Source organism: Panthera pardus, unplaced genomic scaffold, assembly GCF_024362965.1.
Source record: "Panthera pardus isolate Hobbes unplaced genomic scaffold, ASM2436296v1 HiC_scaffold_6, whole genome shotgun sequence".
In the NCBI taxonomy this organism is placed as follows: domain Eukaryota; kingdom Metazoa; phylum Chordata; class Mammalia; order Carnivora; family Felidae; genus Panthera; species Panthera pardus.
This window is the reverse complement of record NW_026526991.1, coordinates 89,967,759-89,988,825: the sequence shown is the minus strand read 5'-3', so window position 1 is coordinate 89,988,825 and position 21,067 is coordinate 89,967,759. Positions and strand designations below refer to the sequence as shown.

At 33.4% G+C, this 21,067-nt stretch overlaps 1 protein-coding gene across 3 annotated transcripts in view; it reads left to right on the top strand.

Moving 5' to 3' along the window:
• Positions 1 to 21,067, top strand: part of PIK3C2G (phosphatidylinositol-4-phosphate 3-kinase catalytic subunit type 2 gamma) — a 350,214-nt gene that overhangs the window by 33,633 nt on the left and 295,514 nt on the right. For all 3 annotated transcript variants that reach the window (XM_019452113.2, XM_019452112.2, XM_053894931.1), the window contains exons 4-5: positions 1,970 to 2,127; positions 7,480 to 7,594. In XM_019452113.2, coding sequence (XP_019307658.2) covers positions 1,970 to 2,127; positions 7,480 to 7,594 — 273 coding nt within the window. The remainder of the gene's footprint in view (positions 1 to 1,969; positions 2,128 to 7,479; positions 7,595 to 21,067) is intronic.

Genomic DNA, 21,067 nt, shown 5'->3' with positions numbered 1-21,067 from the left:
ATAATAAACTTTAGTGTAGTGAAAGGAAAAGATAGGTTATATTTACACATACTTATCTTGGTTTTCAATAATCCTTTTTGATGTATGCTCATATATAAAATGATTAAATTTATAAATGCCTAATTATTTTTTACACATACTATTCATCCAACAACAACATATTGAAGATCTACTATGTACTAGGCACTGTCCAACCCCTCTTAATTCAAAAGAAGACCAAATTGAGTTTGAAAGCCAGGTTTTTTAAGAGGGTCATAATAGAATGGATTTATGTATCCAGTTTAGTCTGTTTTTATTTAATATTTAAACATACCTAAAATGTTTGTAATATTCCTGTTATATACCCTTTAAAGAGAGTCTCTAACTTGTTGGATCTGGTTTCTTTTTTTGACATGCTTTTAAGCCACATCTTTCAAGCAATGTGTCATATTTTTGTAAAAAATACAATCAAATGGCATAGCATATGCAAAGTTCTGGCCACAGTAGATGCTCAGCAAAGTTTTAGGAGTGAATAGGTCATAAATTTGCATTTTAAATTTATTTCCTGAAAAACAGGAGAAACTTAAATCATGTATGCATGGAATAGTATCCTATCATATGGTGAATACTAAATCATGAAACTCCTCCACCAGATGTTGGAGTCTAGATCTTTATCCTAGGGTATAAGAGAGGAGAGACGCCCAAATATTTATCCTGAACAATGGGTTTTCAAACTGTAGCTATGGAGCAGCAGCAGTAATGGCTTACTTGGAAAACTGTTAGTAGGGGAAGTGAAGATTCCTCCACAGATCTATTGAATCAGCAAATATGAGGATGGGACTCAGAAATAGGTGATTCTGGCACATACCAGCCCATGCACTTTTTCATTTTTCAGGCCCCTCAAGAAGGGGCTGTTTCTGTGGAATTTAACAGCATAGAAATTAAGCTATCTCAGTGAGCATGGCACTACTTTAATGCTGCACAAAGTGAATGAATGCTAAGGATGTAATTCCTATTGATACATTACATCGAATGTATGACATACATTCTACACACAGAACGTATAACGTTCTCTTCAGGAATAGCACTACAAAATTTAGCTGTCTGAACAATTAACAAAAAACATAATTTCATATTCATAATCAAAGGCATTTTAAATACCTAAGTTGCAAATAATCTTATGTTATATTCTACATGTGGGTAATAACATGAATCAAAAGGGATTCAGCTATAATAATATATGATAGTTATGATACATCACATGGGTATATGCTTACATTCTACGAAACTCTTTCACATGCATTTTCACTTTTAATCCTTGCCATAAACCTTTGAAGTAGATATAAATATCCTTAATTGTACAACCAAAGGAACTGATCAAATAACTTGCCTCTGACAATAAAATTACTAAAGGGAAGAGTCAGCATTCAAACTCAAGGCTTCTGGCTCCAAGGATAAACTATTTTGCAATTCTCTGACTCACTGGAGCAAGAAGGAATTGTTCAGTTTGTGCAAATGTCTTTTGGGCTAAATTACTTATGTAAAATCCAGAGATTTGTGTAAAAACCAAAAATTTTGAGCCAAGAATGGTATTTACCAATGGAACACAAACAAGATAATTTATTTACCAAAATCCTTAAATCAAAATGAGTGACTTCCAGCTTGAGAAAGTTAGCAAAAACCAAGGGGAGGTGTTCAGCTTCAAAAGTAATGTCAATGAAGGAAGTCTTCATGATTCAGAGTCAGTTTTCATGCCTGATAAATGCCAATATATTCTTAATTGCTTCAAATGAGATGCTCCTGGGGAAATCTAAAGAACAGTCTTTTATGGTTGTCTTGGTATAATTGTAATCTTTACCAATCTGGCCTAGTTAATAGCACTGTACCACCAATCACGTCCTGATTGTTTCCATATTTTAAATCTAAAGCAAAACTGAACATGAAGTTTCTTACAATCTCTCCTAAGTATTTTTTCCCATATATTTTTCAGGATAAGAGAAACATATCATGCAGCTGACATTAATTCGAATTCAGGGAAGATCTGGAGCACTACTGCAGCATTTCCATGTCAGCTTTTTTCTAACACTAAGTTTAATATAAATATTTGTATTGATAACTCAACACAACGACTTCATTTTAAGCCATACGGTAAGCGACCTTGCAAAATAAATATAAAAATCTACACAAAGCTAATAGGATGCACAGCCTTGAGTCCACAGACTGAAAGCATTAAAAGAAGCATTATTAAATGCTAGTATTTTGCCCTAAACTGGAGTTAAGAGGAAAATAGCTGGAAACCTTTTGTGAACATTTGTTGAGCTATTGTTTTTAAGAACTCTCTTCATATAGCTCAGCCCAGAACACTTTACTTTCCTACTATATAATACCCGATGGCAAGTATAACAAATTTTTGGCATATTAAAAACAAAACTAAATTTCAAAAAGATTATAGATAAAGCATATGAATGAAATGAATGAATATATATATAAAAATGGCAATACTAACCATTAGAAACAACTATGTCATTCGAATGTAAATAATAGACATTGATACATAGTCTTTATTCTCACTGTAGGAAGTATAGGAGCCTTATGAATAATGAGCAGATCCATTCAATCAGTCTCTGGGGATGAATCCTGGAACCTGGATTCTGCATCTTATCAAACTCATCAGATGATTCTTTTTTTTTTTTTCTAGAGTTTTAGAATCTCCTTAAAGTTGTTTAATAATTTTAATATATATTAAATATATGTATCATGTATAATATATATTATATTATGTATAATATATGTTATAGATATAATATATATCTATATATATATTAGAGAAAGAAAGGGGGAGAGAGCATGAGCTGGGGAGAGAGAAAGAGGGAGGGAGAACAAGAAATCTCAAGCAGCCTCCACACTCAAAACAGAGCCCAACGTGGGGCTTGATTCCATGACTCTGGTATAATGACCTGAGCCGAAAACAAGAGTCTGAATCTCAACCAACTTAGCCACCCAGGCGCCCCAAAGTTTAATATTTCACTGTTATAGTCAACTATTTTGCAAAACAATAATAGTTCTTTAAACATTAGTTTCTACTAATGAGTTTCTACATATGAGCTATTTTTTCTTGGCAAATAATAACAAACATTTTCTTTTAGTGATTGTTATTAATATTATTATTACTTTGGTTTTTTTTTTTTTCTTACTCTAGTCAAGATTCTGAGTTAGTACAGATGGCTACAAACAGCAATGTTATGTTGGAATATTTAGTTAGGACCATCTGGTTTGAAACTAACAAAAACCAACTTCTGCTTCCTTACAAAGAAAAAAAATTCTTAAAGAATATAGGGATTTCTTACAGAATTTTAGAGTAAGAATTCAGCAGATTCAGGAATGTACTAAAGGCACAGATGAACAAGCAGTCCAAAATTCCTGTATGCATCTCACCTCATCTCTTCTATATAATTGCTTCTCATGTTTCCCTTGTTTACTGCTGACTCATTTCCCTTGCTTTTCCAGAACATACGGAAAGCCAAGTTCTCAAGCTTAAATGCTATTTGGCCAGTTTACCTACAGAAAATTTAATCTCTCTATTAGATCCAATTCCAAATTTCTAAAAAGCAAGATTCTTATTGCCCAGCCAAAATCAGTGGTGTTGAACCCTGAGTCAATCACAATCTGTATCATCTTGGCATCAGTTGCTGGAGAAGAGGGGAATAACTGTAAACTAGGGAGACCACTTCTCTTCTTCTAATTTACAGTATTTAATTTCTAACATTTCTTTCTCTCTCTCTCTCTGCATGTTCTTTTGTTGAATTTGGCCAGTTGGAGGCCATTTCTGACTTTTATGAGAAGTTTCAGGAAAGTGATTAGGTCATTGTGTTTAGTGTTAGAGATGTATAGTGGTAAAGAGGATGTCTGCGCTGTCAAGGATATTTACAAGGGGGAGGAAGAGGAGGAGGAGGAAGGGGTGAAGTACAGGAGAAAAAGGAGGAAGAAGGAGAGAAGGAAAGGACACCTTCATGAAAACATACAGAGCGTGTGCCACTGTTGGGAGGAAAATTTTTCCCCTATCTACTTATATTTGAAGGGGATGAGGGTGGTGGCTGTGACAGAACTGATAATAGATTAATAGGAGAAAAGGCAAGGTTATTTACATACGCATGGAGGGGTTACTCAATAATGAGTAACCTGCTGAATACCCAGAGGTAAAGGTTTATATACCAGTTTAATGTAAAAGCGTGTATATGTGTGTGTGTTGAGGTGTGTCAGTTAGAGCTTCACTAAGAAAGTAGGAACCATCTAGTGGATGGGCAATCTGTCTCCTTCCTGGAATTTATAGGAAATTCCCTCAGAAGGAAGTTAGTGGAAGCTGTATTTTAGGGAGTCTCTGCTTTAGTCAGATAATAAAAGTTCAGATAAGATTTCAAATACCTTCACTATGAAATCATCTTTATGCTAAAACTGTGATCCTTTCACCACTTTAAGTGTTTTACTAGTAAATACAGATGTGCTCTAAAGAACAAAATAGTGTATCTGAAGAGTATATCAAGAATGACTTCAATAAAAGATGTTGTTGCTAGAAATTTAGAGAATAATGAAATCTAGATAAATAAAGAGGACAAGATGGATGAGGATAAGGCATTTTCATCCAAAAAGAATACTGTTTCCCCAAGAGTGAAGAAATAGAATCCTTCTAGAGAAGTAGGTGTTTTAAGCAAAGAATTCTGTGTTCCACAATCTTCAGCCATCATTTCAATGAAGATGATTCCTGTGTCCTTATTTACAAGTACAAAGTTTCTCTAGAGTTTCTTTACTTTCAACTACATTTTAGATTTAGATGATGCATGGTCAGAACTGTATTAGGAGGCCATTTATGACATGCAAAGTGTTGGAAGTAGAAACCAGTTTGCAAAGATTAAAGAGTGATTTACAACTGTTTGTAAAAGTTATCTACTAAGAAGTTTGGCAATATTGGGAAGGTTAAAAAAATACTATCTTAATGTAATGAAATGTGTAAGGGGAGATTTTATTTTAAGAAAAAACAAAAATTTTAAGAAAAAACAAAATCATCTTTACCATGGAGAATATTGAATATATAAAAGAAAGGGTAGGGGCGCCTGGGTGGTGTAGTTGGTTAAGCATATGACTTTGGCTCAAGTCATGAGCTGTTCACAAGTTTGAGCCCCATATCAGGCTCTGGACTGACAGCTCAGAACCTGGAGCCTGCTTCAGATTCTGTGTCTCCCTCTCTCTGCCCCTCCCCCACTCTCTCTCTCTCTCTCTCTCTCTCTCTCTCTCTCTCTCTCTCTCTTAAAAATAAATAAACATTAATTTCTTTAAATAAAAAATAGGGGATTTAACCAATGGAAATAGAACCTAGGGTAGGAAAAATCTGAGATTAAGAAGTAGGATATAGTAAAAAAGTCAAAATACTTATATCTCACAAGATGTGTAAAGAGGTAGAGAATGATGTATAAAAGACTAGATTTAATGCACAGGTAGTTAATTAAAGAATCTCAAATGGGCATTAGCCTCTTCTATATGGTAGGCAATATAGTCAACAGATTGAGAAGGGCTGCATAAAGTGGAAGAGTACAAGAAATTGGGGAAAGTATTATATTAGCTGCCAAACTGAAGGTACAAGTATAAAATCTACTTAAAAGAGGTCATAGTACTTGTTCACTTACAATATGGATGAGAAATTTAATCATAGATACTTAATGGTTGACTTCAAGGAGAAAGATGATAATTTCAGGTTTAAATATGCCTAATTTGAAGTAATAATGAAACATTCAAAGAGTAACATGAAACAGATAGTAGGCGATAATTAAGCTGAAGCACAGGGGAGAAGTAATAGTAGAAATTGGATTATGGAGTCTACCATGCAGAGTGGAAAGATGTAGTGAAATAATGATTTCATGCATGCCCCCTATAGCACAGGGGATGCAGCCTGGAAATGGGAGAATCAAGTTAATTAAAATGAACTGATATCCCTGGAGATATTTTCCTGCCATTATATACTGGCAATTTTCTCCCCTCCTTGTCAATGCTCTTACAGTCATGATTTTGCTGTGGCCATATTTTCTTCTAGTTGCAATCATACTATTTCAGTCATTATTCCCAAGCAACAGGGTGTTTAAGATAACTCTCTCCCAGGTCAAAGCATTTCCACAACCCTTAATTCCATGATTATCTTTACCATTTGTTTCTCTAGCCATTTCTTAGAAAATACCTTGATCTATCATACAACCCACATTTTTAGGGGCGGCTGGGTGGCTCAGTCAGTTAAGCATCTGATTTCAGCTCAGGTCATGATCTTGTGGTTGTAAGACTGAGCCCCACGTTGGGCTCCGCACTGAGAAGGAGCCTGCTTGGGATTCTCTCTCTCTCCCTCTCTCTCTGCTCCTCCCTCTCTCTCTCTCTCTCACTCAAAATAAACACGCTTTAAAAAATGTAAAAACCCACACTTTTAAATCCAGTATTATTCTCCCCGCCACCCCCCCCCCCCCGCCACCTTTTTTTGTGGCAGGTTCGGCAATACCAATTGCACTACATTTTGTTAGCCAGTTTGTGTCAAAAACATTTTTTCCAAACAGAAGGGTATGGCAGAAAAAGAAGACACAACAAAGTAAACAGATAATGGCAAACTAAATACAACTCAGATGAATACAACTGAGTGTTTGCAATATGCTGTTCAAATTCTGATTAATGGTCATCAGTACAGTCCGTTTTTACTTTTTTCATTGATTGAGACCATGAATTCACATTCAAAGCATGGAGACATATATATATATATACAATTTTCAACTATTATCATTTATGATAGTAAATGAGCCCTGCACTATTTCATAGACAACCATTACTGTAAACTCAGTACGGTGCTGGTCACTACTAAGTAGCATATGTATGTAAGAGCTTAGTGGGGAGATTACAGAATGTAAAGCCAAAGGATTTGTATCCAACAGTATGCTTACACTTTGAGCTCCAGAGAAAGTGTAGAAAAAAAGCACACGCTCATTAAAGTTATCACAATGCTGCTCAAGATGGAAACTTTGGTGATTCCTACATGGGGAACAATAAACTTTGGAGACTTAGAATCATCAAGAGCACAAGCTTTGGAATCTGACAGATTTAGGTTGGACTCTTCGCTTGCCACTATCACTCACTATACAATGTCCTTGGCATTTCCCAAGTCTCTGTGAGCACTCAGGGTAGAACACTTTTTCTGCAGAGCCACAGCATATTCAGGTTTTAATATGAGGAATACAATACCAGGCTCCATCAGTAATGTGAAGACAGATTGATCAAAGAAAATGCAAACAGTATTTTCAAAAGTACCTCCAAATTTAATGAGACTAATAAATGAGATGCATCTCATTTTAATTCCTCTTGATGGAGCTAGACAGTTATAGTTCATAATGTGTATATCTTTTTTGTGCTCAAAACCTTTTCCCCAGCCAATATATGATAAGCTCTTATTAACTTTTTATTATTCACCTTTGTTTTTAGCTAATTATCTTGTCAAAGACCTAATTGCAGAGGTTCTACATTTTTCTACAAATGACGAATTATTCCCCAAAGATCATCTTCTAAGTATATGTGGCTATGAAGAATTTTTACAGAAGTAAGTATCTTATTAAGGTAAATTTTGATCATTGTTATAACCTATATTAAGACACACTTCATTTTTTTTTCTTTTAAACATACTTTGGACAAACACTATAGTCTTAGAACCAGCATAATTAAATCAATTTTGCCCTTTTTAATATGAATTCAAAATTTTAAGACTCATAGCAACAGGTGCATTGTTGGTTTTATTTTGTTATCTTGTGTATTTATGGGAACATGTATTTAAATGACCTGTGACCAGGCTGACATTCTCAGGACATGGAACTTTCAGTTTTGAAACGAAGAAAATTCTGGGCAACACAAATTACTGCAATAAAGCTTATTAAGGCTAATCACGGGGCGTCTGGGTGGCTCAGTCAGTTAAGCAGTTAAGTCTCCAACTTTGGTTCAGGTTATGATCTGGCCATTCACGAGTTCAAGCCCTTCTTCGGGCTCTGTGCTAACCATTCAGAGCCTGGAGCTTGCGGATTCTGTCTTCCTCTCTTTCTGCCCCTCCCCCGCTCACGATCTGTCTCCCTCTCCCTCAAAGAAAAATAAATATCAAAAAAAAAAATTAAAATGTAGCTTGATACACCTGACAGACACACACACAAGAATTAAAAAGACTGGGGCGCCTGGGTGGCTCAGTTGGTTGAGTGTCCGACTTTGGCTCAGGTCATGATCTCGTGGTCTGTGAGTTCAAGCCCCACGTCAGGCTCTGTGCTGACAGCTCAGAGCCTGGAGCCTGTTTCGGATTCTGTGTCTCCCTCTCTCTGCCCCTCCCCTGCTCATGCTCTGTTTCTCTCTCTGTGTCAAAAATAAATAAACATTTTAAAAAAAGAATTAAAAAGACTTCACAATTTTTAAAAAAAAAATTTTAATATTTATTTATATTTGAGAGAAAGACAGAGCATGAGCAGGGGAGGGGCAGAGAGAGAGAGGGAGACACAGAATCCAAAGCAGGATCCAGTTGTCAGCAGAGCCAGATGCGGGGCTCAAATTCATGAATGGCGAGATCATGACCTGAAGCGAAGTTGGAGGCTTAACCGCTTAACCAATAGCCACCCAGGCACCCCTGGTCACAATTTTTGAAAACAATAAATTATAATGTAATAACTAATTTTTGGTTTGCAATTGTATTAGTATGCTGATTAAATACTGATTTTTAAAAATCACAGAGGATTTGAGTATAAGCATTACAACATTTTCATAAAAGAGTAACTTTCTTCATTTCTTTAGTCAGGAAGCTCTTAAAGCAATTAGAAAAGTCTGTTCTCGTGTAGGTCAACTGCAAATACTTATTTGATAGAAAATTCACCTTCTCTTATTTGTATCACAATTATGCCTATTCTGAAATTCCTTAAAGACCAACCTTGAAAATATAACACAGCTTTAAAGGAGATATTTCTCTGCTGTTATTACACAGATATTCTAAATAGTAAAGTAAACTGAAGTAGTCGATAAAGTGGTTTGTCACATTTTTTCCTTGTGTTTCCATAAGTGTCTAAAGATTGACAAGTCTCATCAAAGTGTATTTCTTTTTAGATACCCATTGTTACTGTCATTACTATTCTACCATAATGTAGAATAATGCCAAATGTGTTTGAAAATAACTTGTCAGTAATTTGGTGAATTTAGCAATATTATCAGGAAATCCAGTCTTTTACTGTGCAATGTTAACTGTGACTGTTTAAGACATTATCTACCTTTCTGTATTCCATTTATAACAAAATAATAATATTTATATGTCATAGATATTTCATTGCATTAACTCACAGATATCCCCCTTCTCCCTTATGTATTTGCACCTACCCATTTATATACCCAATGACTGGGCTGCTACCTTCTTCCAATATATGGTTTTGACACTGTATACAAAGAGCAAGGAGAAATACTTGAGAAATGTAATCTTATACTTAATACTCATTAAAATTCAACTTCTGAATGTTTAGCTTACAAATGTACATCTGGTCTTCAGCTAATGTCAAACATTAGATGCAAAAAATACGAAACATTATCAAGGGGCGCTTGGGTGGCTCAGTCGCTTAAGCATCCAACTCTTGATTTCGGCTCAGGTCATGATCTCTCGGTTCGTGGGCCTGAGCCCTGCGTCAGTTTCTGCACTGACAGAGCCGAGCCCACTTGGTATTCTCTCCCTCTCTTTCTGTCCCTCCTGTGCGTGAGCACATGCATGCTCTCTCTCTCTCTCTCTCTCTCTCTCTCTCAAAAATAAATTAACATGAAAAAAATTTTTTAAAAAATTATCAAAATTTTATATTGAGTATTATCAGTAGGAAATAACATCCCACAAGTAAAAGTATTGAAGAGACAGAAATTTGGAAAAGTATAATGTGAATAAATTTATAATGACTTTGGCTTAATTACTGTTTTACATGTGTAAGTTATCTATAATTAACTCAACTGTGACTGCTAAAAATGTATGTAACATTTTTCTTTTTCTTGTTAATATAAACATACAGATTTCCTAAATGTTTTTATAGTCACTTATTTCTATCAAATATTTCATTTAATTGGGCTTTTATTAAGATAGTAATAAACAAGTAAATAAATAAATAAATAAATAAATAAATAAATCAGGGATTTATTTACTATTTAAGATTAACATACTACCTCTTTGTTATGATTTTTTAAAATAAGCATAATATTCATTACTATTCTTTATAACATTTAAATCAGTAAGATTTTTTTGTTGTTTATTCCTATGAAATTTGTCAAAAAAACGTGCCCTTAAACACTTGGATATCTTTTCATAATGTTTTTCTACAGAAGGAACACAGGTAACACAAAATAAAGTAAATGATACAATAGGTAATAATTTACGCTCTAACAGCTATAGTACTACACTTCATCTGGAGTATTTGACTAGCTTTGATTGATAAAAATAATAATAATAGCCATTTATCAAGTGCATGTTATTTGGTTACCTCATATTGAGTAGACTTGTAAGTCTTATGACATTATCAGTGCAATAGATACTGCTTAACCCCTAGTTTATAGATGGGAAGTCTGAGGTTTTGTTGAAGATCACATAACTAGGAAGCTGGTAGAATGAAGCCTGAATTCAAACCCAGGTTTGGCTGCTTGCCCTGGGTCTGAACTATAAAACAATAGTGCAAAAGCTCTTGAAGAATATACAAGAAATAGCAAATAGGTTCTTCATGCTACAGCACATGGTAGAAAATATATGCAGTTTTGTGGGTGTCTGCAAGAATGGGGTACAGAGATTGTATTAGTCTACTTCGATTCCTACTGAGAACTACACACATACAAGACGAAGATGGGTTATATACAACCTTTGCCCTCTCCCTTGCCTAAAAATTCATAAAGCCCTGTAATCAGTTCTTACAATGCCCTTATCATGAAGGCATTATTAGCATTATTATACACCAACTGCTTGTAGATCACAGAAAGAGATTAATGGGAAGAATATGGAAACAGTGCAAAGAAAAATCAATGATAAACTTCTATTTGGAGAATAAATACTGAAGAAGAAATCAGTACCATGTGATAAAATGTTAATAGCTTTTGAATATAAAAAATACACTTAAATTTTGTTTTTAAAAAATAATTATCAAGAAAAAAAACAGGCTAAAAATGTGAATAGCATGAATATAAATTCAATGGACAAGAAATTATTCAGGGGCACCTGAGCCACTGGGTGGCTCAGTCAGTTAAGCGTTGGGCTGTTGGTTTCAGCTCAGATCATGATCTCCCCATTTGTGAGACTGAGCCTCGAGTGGGGCTCTGCACTGACAGCGTGGAGCCTGCTTGGGATTTTCTCTCACCCTCTCTCTCTGCTCATTCCCTGGTCCTGCTCTCTCTCACTCTCACTCTCTTTCTCAAAATAAATAAACATTAAAAAAGAAATTATTTAGAGTTTGATCTAAGAACAAACATCCAATTAAGACAATGAAATACCATTTTTGCCCATCAAATTCTCAAAATATGATGAAATTCATTTGGAAATGGACAATATGTAAACAGATGCTAGAAATAGACATTGATATAGCACTTGCTGAAGAGAATTTTGTCAAAAATGTGTTAAAAGTCTGTAGAAACATGTTTTAAACTGATGGATCATCTGTTTCAGCAATTCTGCCTCTATGAATACCTCTAAGTAACAATTATAATTATACAAAATGACCTAGTTATAAAGCATATTTACCATAACATAATTTCTAATATTAGCAACAATGACAATGAAAACTGGAAAAAAATGAAATCTCCAATAGTACTCCAAAATAGTGGTAAAACAGGCCATGAGCATAATTTTATTATAATATGGCACAGAATTTATAAATCAATAAAAAATATAGCATCATATGAAATAAAAACATGTATCATACCTTTAAAAGGTGAAAGGTATCTTTTCAAATAACATTTAAATATATTAATTTTTGTTACAAGTAAATTTCTATTTGGAAAAGAAGAAATCTTATACACTAAAATGTTAAAGTAGTTACTTACACCTTGAAAAAGGACTACAATAAAAATGATATTTACTCATTTCTTTTTTAATTTACAAAACATCTATGATAAACCTGCCTTTTTTACTATTAGGAGATTAAAGAAATAAATTATTCCTCATTGAGGTGAAAATAATAAGAACAGTAAAAATAACAACAGTAAAATCTACTTCACTTGTTAAAAGTCTTTTATGGACTAGAATTTTCATATGTAGTACCATTCACTCTCATATAAGAAAAGCATGATTATATCCATTTTACAGATGGGAATATTGAAGCAAAGAGAAATTACATGACTTCCTAAAGGTTATGAAATTTGGAAGCAGCAAAGTGGATAGCATAAGTCTACCTGGCTATGAAGCCCAAACCTTTCTAATGTATAACAAAGTCTCCTTCATAATGAAGGGCCACTTGAAAATAAAAATTATGGGGATAACATTTCATTAGAGATAATGAACATTAATTTGGGCTGTAAACATGGGTTTATAATCCAACATACAGAATTTGGGTCAAACACGAGAAAAAGAAACCATAGTTTACAGAACAATCATGTTCTGACATATTAAAATTTTTAAAAATCTTTAATCAGAGACATTTTGAAGTGATTAGACTGAAATAAAGGAAAATCACAATCACTAAAGGTGGGCTTGTTCAATTTCATTTTTTTTTTTTTGTAATTTAAATCTAAGTTAGTTAACACATAGTGTAATAATAGTTCCAGGAGTAGAACCACTCCTGCAGCCCAGGAATAAACCCCACTTGATTGTGGTAAATTATTCATTTAATGTATTGTCAGATTTAGTTTGCTAGTATTAAATTTCTGATTAGACAAAAATATTGTTTTGGAATTTTGACACTCTTTAAGCAAATAAATATCTTCAAAACAAATGCTGCCCACAATTGATAATGCTACGGTATCACTGTTGCTTTGGCAAAATGAGTTTAACTTTCTTTAACATCAACTTATCTTTTAAATAATTTATTTCTAATGTATTTGTTCTAGTTTACAAATGAGCTATAGTATTACATTTTAGTAATCTTTAATTCCAGATTTAAAATTTTACTAAGCCTCTATTAATCTTTTCAGGGTATATAGATTGCTTTGAGCTCCTGTGGAGTGTAGGTCTAAATACATAAAAAATATTATGTAGTTGTCGGAGTGCCTGTGTGGCTCAGTCAGTTAAGCATCTGACTCTTGACTTCAGCTCAGGTCGTGATCTCAAGGTCATGAGACTGAGTCTTTGAGTTGGCTCCTCAGTGGACGTGGAGTCTGCTTGATTTTCTCCCTCTCCCTCTCTCTGTCTCTGTCTCTCTCTCAATCTCACCTTCTCGCCCTGTCCCAATTGTGCCCACACACTCTCTATCTCTTTCTCAAAAAATAAATAAATAAATACATAAATACAGACATAAACACATAAATAAATAGAAGTATATGGTTGTTAATATATAGTGAACTAAGAAGTAGAGAGTGTTCTCTCTGCTACTGCCCTAGCATAAAAACACCACCACCAACAAAACACTATTATTTTTGTGGGATGATGTAGAAATAATATTTTTCTCATATTAAGTTCTCCTTATGTTATCAGAAATATGCAATTTTAATCTGTCCTGGATTATAAAGATAGAGATAAATTATATTTAGTTGCCACTTTTGCAAATTTTCATCTACGTTAGACCAGATAAAGAAAGACAAATACTTAAAATTTAAACTTCTTGGTTTCTTTTAGTTGGTATATTTGTCTGTCAAAATAGTCCCAATAAGTAACTACCTCATGAACCAACCAAGTTTTGAGGAAGTAGCTAGGACTTTTTGTTAGCACAATTAAAATGTAAATGGTCAGGATACTTTTCATAACTTTGCTAATAAGTATATTCATGATGCTCTATTTGTGTTTCCTCCTTAGGTTATACTTTGCTATTTTATTGGACTCACCTGTCTTTAGAGGCCCAGGGATATTAATAACATAATAATTTAGACTCTATGAAAAAAACTTTACATATTTTTCCCAAACAGTACATTTTTGTACACTGAACAAAAGTGAATTTAATCAACAAAGCAAATAAGATGTTATTTATATTTTTGGGGTGCCTGGGTGGCTCAGTCAGTTAAGCTTCCAACTTTGGCTCAGGTCATGATCTCACGGTTCATGAGTTTGAGCCCTGTGCCTGCTTTGGATTCTGTGTCTCCCTCTCTCTCTGCCTCTCCCCTGCTCATGCTCTCTCTCTCACTCGCTCTCTTTCTCAAAAATAAATATTTATTAAAAATTTAAAGAACATTAAAAATTGTTTTAATTAAAGAAAAAGATGTTATTTATATTTTGTAACATATTGCAAAATAAAGAAAGAGAACTTTCCTAGCAAGTCCATATTCCCTTTTTTAATTTTTTTAAATGTTTATTTAGTTTTGAGAGCAGTATTGCTCTCACTTTTGCTCTGGCTCTCTCCCTCCTTGTTATTAAATGTTTCTATAAACACAGGAACTCACTTTAATAGCATGTCCCCACAACTATTCTCAAAAATGAGAAGGTTCCTGACCTCTTACACCTGGATATCATGTATTTACCAGGTACTTCAACATTATCAAATAGTTTCATTAGCTACAGTATTCTCCTTAAAAAATTGCTTTATACATGGTTTTAAGTACTATATTACGAACAAAGAAAAAATTAAAGAATTAGGACAGAAACTATCCACTTTCTCATAAGGCTCAAGTTAGCTTCATACAAAATTGTTAGCAATACAAAGTACAGAATACTAAAACTGTACATTGCAGTCAAAAAATTAAATAGAGAAATAATAGAAAAATAAAAGTAATCTTGTACATTCAAAACACATTAACATCTCCCATCATGTTCCTGGTCTGTAGACCTCAAATTAATTACAATAGCTGGAATGTCCTGGGTAATTTCATTTCCCCATTTCTCATGATCTTATCCAGCAGACAGACCCCATCGGGCAAATACAGTGGCAGGTTGAGGACAGGAACAACTACCTTTTTTTCTTTCCTGTTAGATGTAGTACAGATACAAAACCCAGTGTGCCTGGTTCTTGTTTCTTTCCAGGGAGCAACAAGATTTGTACCTTCACCTGCACTCGTAACCATCTCACATGACCTTTTTCTTCATAAATGTATTTGTAATATATGAAGCATAATGTTACTTCATAATTGTACCCCTTAGTATCCAGCCCAACATTTACTAGGAGTACAGGTTTTTCATGTGATGTAAGTAATTTCTTCTCTCACAAGTCATGCTATATGTTTTACTTTCTAATTCAACTTAAAAATAATGTTTCTTAGGTGCTGCATGAAACAATAAAATTTACTATGCTTAAAAGCTTTTGTTGAATAAATCATGACTGCACCGTCAGTAGTAAACCACAAGTGCTGCATAAGAAGAAACTGAATAATCTTTCTGGAAAATTCTGCTTGAGCCTATTGCTTACATTTATGACCAGGTGTTTTATCAATGATTTAAACAAAACAAAACTGTTCTATATGATTTAATTGACTTTTGTCAAAGAATGCTAGAACCCAGAGTGCTAAAAATGTAAAAAGAAAAAAGAAAAACCTATGGTAATTAAAAATCTTACTTTGAAATTGCCTTATATATTATTTTTGTCATACATATTCTTTTTTAAAAGACATTTTTAATGTTTATTTATTTTTGAGAGAGAGAGACAGAGTGTAAGCAGGGGAGTGGCAGAGACACAGAATCCGAAGCAGGCTCCATATATAGTTATATATATTCTTAAATCTAAATTTAAAAGGCTGTATCCACGTCTTTATTCATTAGCAGCATTGATTAATTTGATCTAGTTATCTACTAGGGAATCCCTTGTCTTTCTTCTGACCTTTCCCAGTTGAGAAAATCTTAAATAACCTTCGATTAGAGTGAGAAAATCCTCTTCAAAAATTGTATCTAATTAGAATTTTAAAATAATCTTCTTGAAAAAGAAAACCTTCTACTACTAAAAAAAATTAGCTAATTTCATTACAATCTGTATTAATTTATTCTTTAAATATCTGGTTATAAATTGGAATTGCTTTATTCAAAGTAATCAGACTACTAATTACCAGTAGGGTAAAGGCTAAGTTTTATAAAGTTAAGCTATACAAAGTTTAAACTTTATATATAATGATTATACTCACTAGCAGGAAAAACTGAATACTGTATACATTCCTGGGGGTGGGCAGAATGAGTCCCTTTCTTAATAAAATTAAGGATTTCCTTTAGCGACTTAAACAAATTGATTATTTTCAGCACATTCAGAACAGCCTAAGATTGCCAATATTATAATTGACTCTTTTTAGACTTAATTTTGTAAATAAATAGCTTACGGTGTTTTTTTTTTCTTTTACATAATTTTGCTCTTCCACCTAGAAATCATAAAACCATGTCAGAGCGTTGGAAAGAATGTGTCAAAACTCTGAGAACTTTCACGTACCATAATAAAAGTTGTGTTCTGTTAATAGATCATTCATTAAGAGCATCTTGAGCTACTTCAGTTTAGTTTTTAGATCTCTGTCAAAGGATTTTTCCTAATTTTTAAAAATTAATTTTGCTTTCTATCTTTAGCAAACAGCTAACTAAAGTAACAATAATAATAATGTACCATATAAACTTGCATCTGGCTTTAACCAACAATTCTACGTAAAACAAATGTCCTAATATGTGAATACTCTCTATATAATTTCATTTGAAAGCAATTCTCCCAAAGAAAAATCTTGTGCTGAATACGGGTCATTTGCTACTAAAAGCTACATGTAAGAATTAAAGCATATTTCAGACTCAAGTTTTCTAAAAAGCTTTATGATGACTGGACATGCAACATCAGCCAACAGACTTGATAAAAAGAATCACTTGATTAAAATAAAAACCCATTGCATTATTTTTCCAAGAAGACAAGGCAAATCAGAACTAAACATTGGTATATAATTTAATATCATTATACCTAAAATTATAATAATCAATAAGCAGCTATCAAGTTATTTTTGTTACTCAAAAGCACTTACTTCTAAAAGCTAAGAATTAAAAATCTCCCACTCCTCACCAATTTTGAATTAATTGAAGGTTAAGTAATCTAATGATCTGTTTTTCTTAAGGAATAAGATAGAGAATATGTGAATTGCATAATATTTCAAATTAGCCAATATCACCTTAATGAGGCTTAAATGTGCTATTTTAATTTGAGTTCTTGAATGGTTTATATTCATAAAGTCTGCAGAATGTTTCTCCTCTGGAGGTTTGTGGGGAAAATAATGAAACTTTGAAATGGGATAAGATCTGTATTTTTGATCTCTTGAGTTGGTGACTATATTACAACTTCTGCACACCATACCTCAAAAATAATTCCCATGAGTTTAGTATATATATTTTTGTAAAGGACACAAAGCTCCACATTCACCGATGTGTTTCTTCCTTATTTACTCTCTATCTTCTTCATTTATTTAACTTTTTTTTAATGTTTACGTATTTTTGAAAGAGAGAGACAGAGCGTGAGTTAGGGAGGGCAGAGAGACAGAGAGACAGAGAATCTGAAGCAGGCTCCAGGCTCTGAGCTGTCAGCACAGAGCCTGACATGGGGCTCAAACTCAGGTACGGTGACATCATGACCTGAGAAGAAGTAGGATGCTTAACCAACTGAACCACCCAGGTGCCTCTAACTTCATTTATTTAAATTTTGTGTTATTACTGATCTTTTGTGAATGCACAGCTTAAGAGAGGGCATTGTAAACTTGAAAGTTGTTATAAAACACTTCCTCTAGATTAAAAAAATTGAATTAAAAACTATGTGTATTATATATGTAAAGAAACACAATGATATTGAAGTGAAGAAGCATAAGGGAGAGTTGCTTTTTACAAGCTAGAGGGAATTCTTAAGGAAAAATGGCGCACCTGAAAAAAAAAGTTTAGATCTCTTAGGTGAGGTTCTCTCTTGAGTAGTAGCTGTTGATAAAATTTATGCCCCATAGAGGGTCTCTATTCAAAACTATGACCCTCCTCTATTAAATACCCCATGGCTGTAAGCCCTAGTTTTAGAATTTAACCTATGCTTGCCTCTCTAAACCATGGCATTTAACTTTTCCTATTCATGGTTCCCCTGAAAGCAAAATAACAATAAAATTGAGGATCACTGGTTGAGGAAAACAATGTACCACTGATATTTATTTATGCTGAGTAGCAAGTAACAATTTAAGCATAAAATCCAGGGTGTTTTCATTGGTTACAAAGCATACTAGAATTAAGGATTATGACAGAAGTAACATGATCAACATTTTTAAGTGGCAAATATGGAAGGAATATGTGTGTACTTGTGTGTGCACAGAACACACATAAATACTTGAAAAATATTCTCTGGAGTGCTATGGTATTATTAATATTTTAATATTTTGTTATATTCACCTTATATTTCTTAGTAAACATAAGTATTAAAAAGTAGCTTAATTGCTAAATTTCCTTAAATAAATATATTTAATAGCTCTAGCAATACTGGATTTCAACATTTATAAAATCAAATGAACATAATTTTGTTCTATATATGACCATAATATTTCACAATTTATAAAATCAAATGAATGTAATTTTTTTCTCTATATGACCATAATATTTCACAATACATCTCTGTGACTATTTCCTACACATAAGAATAAAGAATATTTAAACCTAACTAGGTTATCCTATAAAATAAGGACTTGTATGTACTTATTCCAATAAAACAATAATGTTTGTAAATGTGAGTTTACAAGGAGTGCTTAAGCTGATGGGAATCAGTATTCATAGGTCTAACATTATTTAGGATTAGGATGTCTTTTTCGCCCATAAGACACATTTGAGGTTATTTGCATATCATTTTTTGGTGTTAAGGTCATTAATCTCTCCTTAAATAAACATTCTGCTATAGAAATACTTTAAAATAACATGAGCTACTTATGAATAGGAAATAGAAGTAATTATGTACAAGGATTCAGATTGTGGTGTTCATTTTAAATGACAGGTATACTCATGGCAGTTCTGAAGATAGTGACTAACACATAGATGGAATCCAATACTTGTTGAGAGAACAAATAGTGGATGTGCAGAATTCTGACTTACTCGTATATATGAAGAAAAACTAAACTTTTTATTGTATCATAAAGACTCAGTTCATTTAACAAAGTTTTTTACATGAATGTTCAATGAAACTACTAAGCACCCAATTTAAAATGTTACCAGATTGAGAAAAAACATCATTGGTATAATCTAAAGTAGATAATTCCAATGTTCACCTCAGAGGTATAGTAATACCTAAATATGGGATTTCTCTTAGTGCTCAAGTCCTGTTCTCCAATATTACCCATCGTAGTGGCAATATCTTTTGTTCTCTTTCTCTTGGGATGGTAGGCTTTCTTCCTATATTTCCTGATACCTAGAGTCATCAAACACAAACCAGTTTTTCCTTATTCAACTTACTCATTAAATTCTGTATGCCAACCTTTCTATTCTTGAATGTTTTGTTTTTATTTTTCTCTCTTCTATTTCCTCTAAATCAGCTCTGTCCAATGGACATGTAATGTGGGCCACATAATTAAGTTTTCTACTAGCCACTTGAAAAACACATAAAAAGAAACTTGTAGAAATAAATTTTAATACATATTTTATTTACTTAACTCAAATATTTAACCAAAATTATTTCAACATGTAATCACAATTTTAAAAATACTGAGATGTTTTACATTCCTTTTTTTTTGTGCTAAGCCTTCAAAATTCAAAGTGTATTTTATGCTTAGAGCACATCTGAATTCAGACTAGTGACATATTAAGTGTTCAATAGCCACATGTGTCTAGTGGTTACAAACAAATTGATTGAAATGGTGGTCTTGCCAAGAAGAGTGATGGCAAAGTGATGAACAGTAGTTTATAGCTCTTAGAAAGTGCTATGGTTAATGGAGACTCTGTAAGATCAGAGACTTAATCTTAAGTGACAATTCTAGGACAATAATAGTCTTGTTATTGTTAACATACCTAAAAAGGACTGTTAGTATTTTAAACATGATACCTGAAAAAATGAGGTACTGAATACAATCTCTTCTGCAATATAACATGTTACTGTAACATAAATTAGCTTATTCATAGAAGTTACCTTACTACATGTAAAACATTCTGGCATATTAATGTATTGTTCTGTTAAATAACAGTGGCTGAATGCAAAGCATTCAGGAAGTTGCTGAGGCAGTGACCACTGACCATTCACCAAACATGCATTCTTTTTCTCACCTTGGCCTCGGGCTGTCTTGAAAATGTTTATTGCAGAATTTTCCACAATTTTTGGGCATTTTTGCTCTTGCTTCTGTATTCAGAAGCATCAAACTTTCTCATATTCACTTCTAACCAAATAAAGCCAACTCTTTTACTTACCATGATACTTCTTTATATTTTTAAAATTAGTGTGTCTTTTAAAAACTGTCCTGATTTTTTTAAGATTTGTGTATGTAGGGATGCCTGGTGGCTCAGTCAGTTAAGCATCCAACTACAGTTCAGGTCTTGCGGTTTGTGAGTTCAAGCCCCGTGTGGGGCCATGTGCTGAAAGCTCAGAACCTGGAGCCTGCTTCAGATTTGTGTCTCCCTCTCTCTCCCCCTCCCCCCCCCCACCTAGAATAAATAAACATCAAAAAAAATTTTTTTTAAAGATTTGTGTATGTATGTGCATGTGCGCTCTGGTTAGAGACCTTATTGATTTGACTGGTCTCTTCCAACCCTTTTTTCCCAAGAGACCTCTTATTTTTAGCCCACAATTTGCAAAACACCTCACTGTACCCTTATATGGATAGAAACACATGGAAAAAAAGAAACACGTGTATCACATTATACCAGGAATGCTTGAATCTATAAGTAAGTTTTATGTGTGCTATTTTTACTTCAAATATTTATGTTCTAATCTCTGATCTTATTTTGTCAATATAAGTGTCCTTATTTGCAAAATGAGATATCTGGACCAGAACTGTACTTCTTTTCCAGTTTTTG